Raw genomic sequence first — 10,235 nt, forward strand, 5'->3', positions numbered from 1 at the left:
CCCAAACAAATAACATGTCTTCTATTTCACAGTATGTATAGAAATGTTGTACATTACCTACCTTCAAATATTTACTTAAGTGTCTCTTCTTTAAAGGCATTTGGAAATAGGCTAGTGTTGCCTCTTTTTCCTTCTCTCTTTGTGACACAGACTCTATAAAGTTTGTTTTGTTTGCTCCCAAGCGTGAACCAGGACTTAAGTTTTCTTGCAGTGAATTCTTGCAAATACAACCCATCACACAAATGTTTTGTGAAAATCAAGCAAACACCAAAAGTGTGATTGATTTTCACCCTCATTTTGACTCCTATTCTATAGCAGACTGGGTACCCTGTTGCAGAGAACATACCATCATGCAACACAATGTCACATGTTCTCTTAAGACACTGCTTCCACAGAAACAAACACAGTCCACAAACACTTTTCTTCTTTATCAAAATTTCTATTTCAAAGCAAATCTTTACCAGGTATCCTACCTTGGGGCAGTTGTTTGGGGGGGGGGGGGGGTGTTAATTGCTAATGGAATATAATTCAAAACAGCTATGGTATTGTATTAGACCAGTTACAGCAGAATATTTTAGCCCCATCTTCTATAAAAAAAAAAAATCATATGAACATATTCTTTAGAAAATACAGGATTACATATATACATTGTGTATATCTAAACTTTTCAGTATTTGAAAACTGCAATAATATTCACTTCAACTGAGATAAGATTAAGCAGAACTACTGCACTAGCTGAGCTTTCCTCTCTGAATCACAGCGCAAACATTGCTCCCAACAGCCATCCCTACCCTGGCTTGGGAACCTCAGACCCTTGCTGTAAGGACTCATCCAAGATCACAGAGTAAGACAGCACCTTAGCAAGCCCGTGAACACAAATCCTGGTGATAACATGCTGCCGCTCAGCAGGCAGTCCAGAAATAAGATATTCTGCACATCATTACACATCTTCTGGCTCACCCAGCAGTTCTCATCCAGCCAAAAGCTGCATCCAACAACACTGAGAGACAAAAGTAAGTATAAAATTACACTTCACAGTACAAAGCCTCAAGCATTGATGTTATATATAAGAAAATTGTTAAAACGCTAAATCAGTGTCAAGCACAAGACCTTTTCTTGTGTGTTACCGTACTGCCATCTAAAGATCAGAGTAAAAAACAGGAACAGTAGTAGACAACATCACTTTTATCTGTAGTCCTGGAAATGAGAATAAATGGGTTTGCTGATGCCTGGCTTTGAACAAAGATCACACTGTGTATTAAATGAAAACCAGATTCCTGAAACAGTTTGATTCCCCATCCCACTTCACCATTTTTCTAGTTTGCATACATTAAGAGTGACCTATGTATCATTTGCTAATATATACGTACCATTTGCTAATTTAACAAAGTCCATTGAGTAAGAGACCACGACCTTTAACTGACTAAGAGAAAAGTCAACTTGTACATTTTTCATCTATAAACTCTGTCTAGCCACAGTACATCTTGCAATGGAAGCTGGACTGTTGGAAAATTATTTTTAACTTCCTTATGTAACTTTTTTTTATCTAACATATAGCACTATTTAGCAAAAAAAGACACTTTCACATAGGCACAGCTTTTCATGATACATCAGTTGGTAACACCACTATTTCTCCCAGCAAACACTGCCCTGGCTACGCTCCTGCATCCAGCACTTCAGATTCATTTTCATTCCACCTGTTGCACACAGGCTGCCTTCTGAAACCTGCAGCATCTCATACTTTGAGGTTAAAAATTAGCAGGCAGTTACCACCCTGAAGGACTCAGACGTCACAAGCAACACTTCAGATGTATTACCTAAAAATCTTTTTCGATTTGTTTTCAGTTGTTTGTGGGGGTTTTTTTTTGGTTGTTTTTTTTTTTTTTTTGGGGGGGTAGTGGAGGATAGTGGTGGGTGTTGCTGTGTGGGTTTTGCTGTTTTTAATTTGAGGTTTTTTTGTATGCTAAGGTAATATGCAAGTCAGACTTTTCTCTGGGAAAATGAGGCTCACATTATCATTTATTTAAACAGAAGCGGAGATGCCCAGTGAGGAAACCAAGAGAAAAAATAAAGTTTTAACAAAACAAAGTATCAAATACTTTCAAGAAGAGTAAATAAAGGCTAGCCATATTGAATTGTCTCTGTCTTCTAGGTCTGTGTCTTAGTAATTATATATGGTTTTGCATTACCTACCAAAATGCTTCAGGTATTAATATACAGCTCTCTTACAAACAGGTCTATCATGATCTGTCTCAATCAGAAACTGGCATAAATCAGCTTTGGTTTAAACAAACACAGAGAGGTACTGTGGGTTAGTCAGCTTCCACTTGTCAGGACCTGCTGCAAGGCCGGCCGCATTCATTCCACGCATGTCTCCAAACCACGCTCTCCTTGCACTGGCTGAACTGGCGCAGGTGACAGGAAACTGAACCACCTCACGCTATTTCATGACGACTCATGCCCAGAGGCTGTCCCGTTGTCACCTCGGTGGCTGCCCATGGTACAGCATCACACTCTAGTCAGATGGGTGGCTTCTTTGGAGGGCTACAGCGCACGAGAACGTCTCCCTCACCACCACACGTGGTTCTGAGCCGGGCGGCGACTGTCGCTCAGCGCTCACCACAGCTCCTCAGCGCACCCCGCCGACGGCCTTAGGCCCCCAGAAGCGACAAGCCCCTAGTAGCGTTCTGCCGCTACCAGACTGAGGAAGAGCTCCTAGGGGAGGCTGGCACCTCCGGACTGCGACGCGAGAAAGCGCCACCGAGCCACCTCCAGCCCTACCGACTCGGACCGCCCTCCCGCCCACAGCACGCAGCTATCCTAAGCAACTTCCGCCCAACTTCCCGCGCCCGGGGAGAACTCCCCGTTGGAAAAGCGCCCTGGCTAGAAAGCGCGGCAGGGAACGTCATACCGCGCTCCTCAGCCGGAGTACACCCACCCGCCCCACACCCCTGAACGGCCGCATCATGGGGGAGCCTTGCCACTGCCCCGCCTCGGCGGAAGAGGCGGTGCTGGCCGGGCGGGGCCGGCGGGAGAGAGGGCTGCGCGTTCCCGCGCACGCCAGTACCTGCGGAGGCAGCGCTCGCACACGCTGCCCAGTTGCTCCTTAGTGATGACATAGGCGAAGGGGTCGGCACGATAGAGCAGCTCGCCGGGGCGCACCCGCCGCCGGGCGCGGAGGCCGCTGCCCTTGCCAGGGCTGGGGAATCGCTCCAGTACCGCCGCCTCCATCCTCCCGCCCTCGCGGCCACAGGCAGAAAGAAGAAGCGTGCGGCCGCCCCGCCCGCCGCCTTCCCCATGACGTGACGCTGCCGGCGCCATCTTAACTGCGGGCGCGGACAGGAGACGGCTGCCCTTCTCCTTGGGGGTCTGACGGAGGTTTCTGTGCTCCGGGACCTGATCTCCCGCATGCACTGAGAGGCCGCGGGGCAGAGAGCAGCGCTTTGCTTGAAGCCGAGTTAATAATGCCCTTAACACATCCGCCTGTGATGCTAAGCAAGTATTTATTTGTTTCTAAGTGTTATAAAAACCTAGCCAATCTGTTTTAATTGATTTTTATTATAATTAATATCAAGAGACAATAAGCAAGCAGCGCTGGGTGCGCCGGGGAGTCTCCGCTCCGCCCGAGACGCACGAGGGGAACTTCTGGGGATAGTCTCTTGCGCTTTTTGGTTTCCCGGGCTTCTTGGGTTTCAGCCAATCCTGTTGTCTTCTTTTCCCGGGCTTCTTGGGTTTCAGCCAATCCTGTTGTCTTCTTTTCCCGGGCTTCTTGGGTTTCAGCCAATCCTGTTGTCTTCTTTTCCCGGGTTTCTCCACCTGTTGTTGGAGTCTTGTCTCCGGGTGAAGAAATATTATGTCTATCACAAGTCTGACCGCCATCTTAGCCCCCATAAATTCCACTCCTTACGTGTTTATTTGTTCAGCACACAGATTTCACAACGTTCTGTAACAGGACATATCTCTAAGTTACCTACCCCCCCCCCTCCCCTTACCTTCTAAGAACATTCATGCAATTTAAACAATGAACAAAACATTTCTTTGCACAATATTGCGGTTGACCCAGGGGAATTATTCCCTTGTTTCTTCTTCCTCCTCACTGTGGTATTGACAGGGACACTTATCATACCCTTTGCACATAGCACAATGATCACAAGGGATTCCATCTACACACAAAGTGCAATGATCACTAGGACCCCTGAGTTGCTGACAGGAATCACTCTGATGTAACTCACACAAGGGAAGTTACAAATAGGGAGTACGTTGGAGTTTTTCAGTTACTTTGTAACTTTTTGTATTGATTTGTTTGTTTTTAGAGGGAATGAGGCAATGAAAAGTATCTAACATAAATCTTGATGGTGAGATTGGAGCCCTCCTGACACCTCACTGTGGGAACCTGTGCAGCACAGCCACCCCACTCAAGCCTCAGGAGACACCTGAAGCAGGTGCCTGCCCAGTACCATTACTGCTTCAGTTCCTTATCAGCCCAGCCTCAACACTGATGCCAAAGTGGGAAATAAAAAACATGAAAATACAGTGGCATGAGAACAACTGAAGGTTGCATACCTACAGCTCCATGCAACAAAGTGAACTTCCTAGGGCCTGTACTGTGCAGAGGTGGGTGGCCCTCTTCATCCCTAGACCAGTGCCATGTCCTCCAAGGGGCTTCAGGAAACCAGAGAGCCCCTGATTAACTAAGGGCACCCCTCTGAAATGGTGATGCTCAAAGCCCACAAGAAAAGTATGGGTCTGTGTAGTTTCATTCATTTATGAGACGACACACATGGTGCAGGCTAAATATGCTGAAATGCATAGACTTAGCCTGGTTTTCCTTATTATGCCTACAGAGGGAGTTAGGGCTTGTGTTTTGGAAAGAAGCGTTGAGTAGTCCTGTCAAAGACTTGAGAGACAGGCGCAACAGTTCTGCAAAACAGCTTTTCGTTTCTAAAACATACTCAGTTTTGTTGCCTCAGTAATGATTATTTCAGTCTGCAGCTGTTTTCATCCAAGTTGCAACAGGGTAACCAGAAACGGCAGTATGCATATCCAAAATACTGCTGTTGGGAAGAACCAAGGTACATCAAAACACGGGATTCCCACTGAAACATGTATTTTGACATTCACTTAAAAGCTGCACCGATGTAATTCATTATCAAAAGAACTAGCAGCAATCTGACTGGCAGTTAAATCATCATGCACACACATAGGCTTACCTTTAGTTCTCCTAACAATTTTTTAAAAGGCATTCAGTTACAGATATATTCTGAGATACTCAAGAATCATCCTTAACAGTTATTAAAACAGTAAACAACCTCTGTATTTGGCTTATATGCTTTACTCCTTCACCTATTTTGATTTTCTCTGTTTCCCTGTCTATGCTGTTTTATTGAGTTTCTAAAAAGGCATTGCCCAAAACCTGCAGCAGAAAGAAACCCAGTAATAACGGAAGATAATGTCTGTCTCTTGAGTGAATAAACTTAAGAGGTGAATGGTCAAACCATACACAAAAGGTATGAAGTTAAAAGTCTTACGCATGAACTACAAAAAGTGCACTCAGGGAAGAGCTAATATCAATATACAATACCGGTTGATGCTTTCATTCTTTTCTCAGTTATTCAGGTCAGATTTTCTCACTCACATGTTCCACAACACAACAAAATCTCACAAAGTACAATGACTTCTTGAGGGAACAACAGTCAAATTCACACACACACAAAACCACAACCTTAGAGAGCCCAGCTACTCTAGCAAAACCCCAAGTATGAGTACCTGAAGAAAGGGGCTTTCATCAGCTTGGCATAAGTTGTACAGATAAATAAGCCATGGAAGCCTAAGAACAAGTTTTGGCTGACATTGCACTGCAACTGATACGACAACATAATTGTAATAATAGAGGCTTTTCAAGTACAGATAAGCTTTTAAATGCAGCGTAGACATTTTCATTGGTGCTGTGTTGGATATTTCAACAGCTGTAAGAAAAGCCTAGAAAGCAAATTCTGTGTATCTACAGTTTATAGACTGGTCTGTCTAGGAGGGCCATTCAACAGAGTCTTTGAGCAGTGACAATCAACAGAACACCCAACTCAAATGTTTGGAAATGTCAGTCTCATTTTTCTGAAAAGAATAATGCCATTATGGCTATATATCCAAATGAGTCATCATTTAGCCCTTAACTTTATTTAGTTGAATTAATAATCCTTGTTATCAGTATGGGCTTTTCATATGACCAAGTCATCCACTGACTAGACAGGTTAGACTCCCCAACAGCTATTAGAAATGCATGACACATTCTGGACAGAAGCACCTGTCAAGGCATGTAATGGAGTCACTTTTGCGGGAAATACCACTTAATCGTGGCTGATGCTCCTGAATTAGTCATACATCCTTACTGCCGGAAGATGAGACACCTTAGTGGAAGTTTAGCTCTTCTATCTCAAGACAGCGTGTTTTACAACGTGAGTTTATAGAAAGAATCACAGTAATGAAATAATCAAAATTCTGCTTTTTAGTCATAAATATGCAATACCCATTCCAGCCAACACAGCATAAACCCAAATTTTTCCGGAAGAAAATTATTTCTCAAAACACAAAATGTTAAATTTTGGATTAGTATAAAATCTGTATTGCTAACGGCACAGAAGAGCGATCAAATAATTAGTTGAAAGCTTGTAAGCACATACAGATCTTTTATGAACAGTTAGGAAGTTCTTTATATTGTTTCTTTGCTTTTAATGATGTGCATTAGAATTAAAAAGAAAAAAAGAGTTAAAAATTGTATGTAAAGAATGTAAAAAAAAATTGTATGTATAGAATGTAAAAAAAAACAAAACAAACAAAAATGAACAAAAAACCCCACTCCCAAATAAAAAACCCACCACCTCACTGCAAAAGCATTTTAAGCATAAACTCATAATGAATTTCACTCAAAGTTACACAGATTTTACCTATTGATTTTTTACTACAAACTTTACAAAAACTTTCTACTTTGAGTCTTCCCTGCCTCAAACACATTACTTCCTTTCAAATGGCAGAAAGAAGCTTCTGAAGTTCACCAGTGTAATTTCTTTGCTGTTTATCTATTTGATGTCTTATCAATAGTATCAAGTACATCAACTGATGAAGTCTTGCTTACATTATGAGTAATTGACTGTTACATTTGGTGTATCTTAAGTACCCCTAATTTCTCTTGGGCTTTGTATGCTTGCTTCCTGTTGTGTTCTATCAGCCGGGGATAGCCAGTGTGTCTATTTTTAGCAGTGACATGTTAAACAGCACACCCAAAGAAAGATGCAATAGCTGTTGAGCAATGATACAACACGAGTGAATAAACATCTCCCAGACTTCTTGTTCCTTCTAGAAAAGTTACGTTTCCATTTTCTCAGTGTTTGCAGAAGAAAGGTACAGCTTTGCTAATTAAAGGGTTGCAAAGCTTAGATTGAAATTTTCAGTCCACATCCCCATAGATTGCATTTAGCCTGCCAGAACAATTAATTCAACACATTTCCGAGGAAGCCTCAGGTTCTCCCTATCACACTTACATATCTTAAGCTACACCACAAAATCAGTTTCTCAAGTTTTCTGTGGATATTTTTATCAACATTGTCATTACCTGCAAGGCTAAGCTGTGATTATTGAAATGTCCAATGCTGAACAAGCCTAGTAGCCAGTATATACACATTCCACCTTAACAACCCCTTGTCACATCATCTACTGTGTTAATTAGTACAAGATGACAAACCCTTCTTCTGGATCAAAAGAGAACTACTAAGTATAGAATCCAATTTGACTGATCTTCTAATTCCAAGTAGCAAAATTTCTCATTAATCGGGCATTATAAGGACCAAGGTTTTTTTGTTTGTATTTGTGTTTGCTATAATTTCACAGTCAAGTAGCAAAACCTTAGGCAATTTCCATCACAGCCATATAATTTTCTTTTACAGGCAGATGGATGGCACATTATAAGGGTCATTCAAAAAGACTTAGCACCTCTGAAGTTACAATCAATACACAAACTGTCACATACCGGTGCTTTAATATGGCATACCAAAAGCCATTTTCTTACCACTCCTCTAAGAAACAGTATTTGAAGAATGGGAACAATACTTGAGTTCTGCTTGATAGATGTATCACACGTGTTCATGTTTTAGAGATTTATGAATCAGATCATTCATGAAAGGGAAAAAAAAAAGTAGAAATTGAGGGAAAAAAAAAAACCAGACTGGAAATAATTGAGAGGAATATGCTACACTGTGGACCTTCTGTTAAATTTGTTGTATGAACATTGTAATCTTCATCTCATCCAAGAGCACAGATTACACAGGAAAACACAGGAAGAAACAAACCTCCCCAGAAGCTTGCAGCCATATCTTATTACAAATTATATGTAATTTATATCTCATATATTAATAGTGCCATAACAGAAAACTATGCGAAAACAACTGAACTGTGCAACAATTTCAAATGTTGGTGCTAATTTCAAAATACTTTTTATTACTGTATCTCGCACAGTCACAAATTAATGCACTTTCAGAAATGGGAAACTACTATATCCCTATGTATAAAAGTATGTAAAAGTAGTTTCTGTAAACCCTTTGGTCTCAAAGTTAGCATTAACGTTTTCTCTTCTGAGAGGTTTAGCATTTTAAACTTTGCGTGAATTTGGAGGGTTTTCTTCTCTTTGACTAGCATTTTTGATGTTTACTAAACTGTAAATACTAACCTGAATTTATATACTGTTTACCTAGTTGTGTCTTTGCACTTACATAAATCAAAGTGAAAATACGTTGGCTCAATTTTCCAACAACATATTGAAGAATATGGCAAAGGCAGTTATAAAAAGGAAAGGGACACAAGTAATACAAGGTTGCTTAAAAATCATAACAAATATATGAGAAGCTTTTATACAGAATTTAAAATTTCAGTGAAAATTTGCATTCGGCATTATCCTACAGAAGCTGTAAACCTGCATCAGTGGAAAGTACTGAGCAGATAACCTCAATTAATCAATCCATAGACCTACCTCATTTTCATTCAACTGTATTTATTTGCAAACACCACTAATTTTCATTTTTTTCTATCTCTTCCACCAATACCATTTTTATCATGTCAGTTATTGTTCTCATTTCACATTTGTGATCAGGGCCACATATATTGCTTATACTTAAGACTTAATGGCAGTTCCCATTATCAAACCTTCTCATTTCAAGTCCCCAGTTACACAATCTTCCTTCCACTTACAGACTCCTGCTATTACCTTTGCAGTCCCTGCACTGGCTCAGTAAATCCTGTTTTCCAACAGTAAAAAAAAAAAATCACAGCTATTTCCTTTTTTTCAGTTCATGTTTGAAATGTTATCAGAACCACAGTTAAAGTTGTGGTGGTGGTGGTTCTGTATTTTATTCAGTGAATATTTCTCCTGATACATCAATGTAACACATCTTGCTGCAACAAGAGCAAGGTATTTGATTCCCAGTGCGGCGAGGAATCAGCAGCCCAAGGGACACTGCATTCTTGTAGACCAGTAGATAACAAGAGTCACCATCTACTGAGATTGAAAAAAGGTGGAATAGCTTCTGTTAATGCAAGTTACAGTCAATTTATGACCCAAGTTATCTGAAATAGGAAGAAACGTAAATAGAGAGAAAGCCTCAAATCTTCACAATGCTCTATACCAGACCACCAGCAACCCTCAGGGACAGACTGAAAGTTAAACCTCAGCCTTTCCAGTAGTTTCATCATAGCAACATTACAAGGGCTTTTCAGCAGCTTAAACAGATTATCTGCAGCCTACCTAGCAGGGTGAACTGAGGCTGCTTGAAGTCAATTTTGATTCTGCAGCAGGAACCACAAGACGAAAACAGAGATGAACGTATGTCACATCTACAGCTCACACGACACTTAAGAAATACAATTCTGTATGTGCATTGTTTTGGCCACTGCTGTTTTCCAAAGCCTGAAAATAGCTCAGCCTTTACCAAAAAGGTATTTTGTTAACTAGTGCTCTGCTAAAAAAAGTGAATTGTGGGCGCGACAGCTCTTCCCGAAGGAGACAGTATAGAACACAGAATAAGGACAGCCTGCTAGCACTATCAGACAACAGTAGAACAGTTACACAAACAGAAACTAGGAAGAGGTTGCATTGTGGAATAGTGTGGCTAAAGAGAGAATTTTAGTAACATATGGTTTTGAAGTGATTTTGTATATGTATTACACATTAAACGAATACATACTGACAAAGG

The 10,235-nt window shown here is 41.1% G+C and overlaps 1 protein-coding gene across 2 annotated transcripts in view; it reads right to left on the reverse strand.

Annotated features, from left to right (window-relative positions):
- The window catches only part of SMYD3 (SET and MYND domain containing 3), a 395,661-nt gene extending 392,421 nt beyond the window's left edge, over positions 1 to 3,240 (reverse strand). For both annotated transcript variants that reach the window (XM_057414468.1, XM_057414467.1), the window contains exon 1: positions 3,068 to 3,240. In XM_057414468.1, coding sequence (XP_057270451.1) covers positions 3,068 to 3,231 — 164 coding nt within the window. In that variant the 5' untranslated portion in view covers positions 3,232 to 3,240. The remainder of the gene's footprint in view (positions 1 to 3,067) is intronic.
- Between the last annotated feature and the right edge of the window lie 6,995 nt (positions 3,241 to 10,235).

Source organism: Pezoporus wallicus, unplaced genomic scaffold (assembly GCF_028554395.1).
Source record: "Pezoporus wallicus isolate ANWC-B61680 ecotype Strahan unplaced genomic scaffold, APGP_CSIRO_Pwel_v1 contig_8042, whole genome shotgun sequence".
Lineage (NCBI taxonomy): Eukaryota > Metazoa > Chordata > Aves > Psittaciformes > Psittacidae > Pezoporus > Pezoporus wallicus.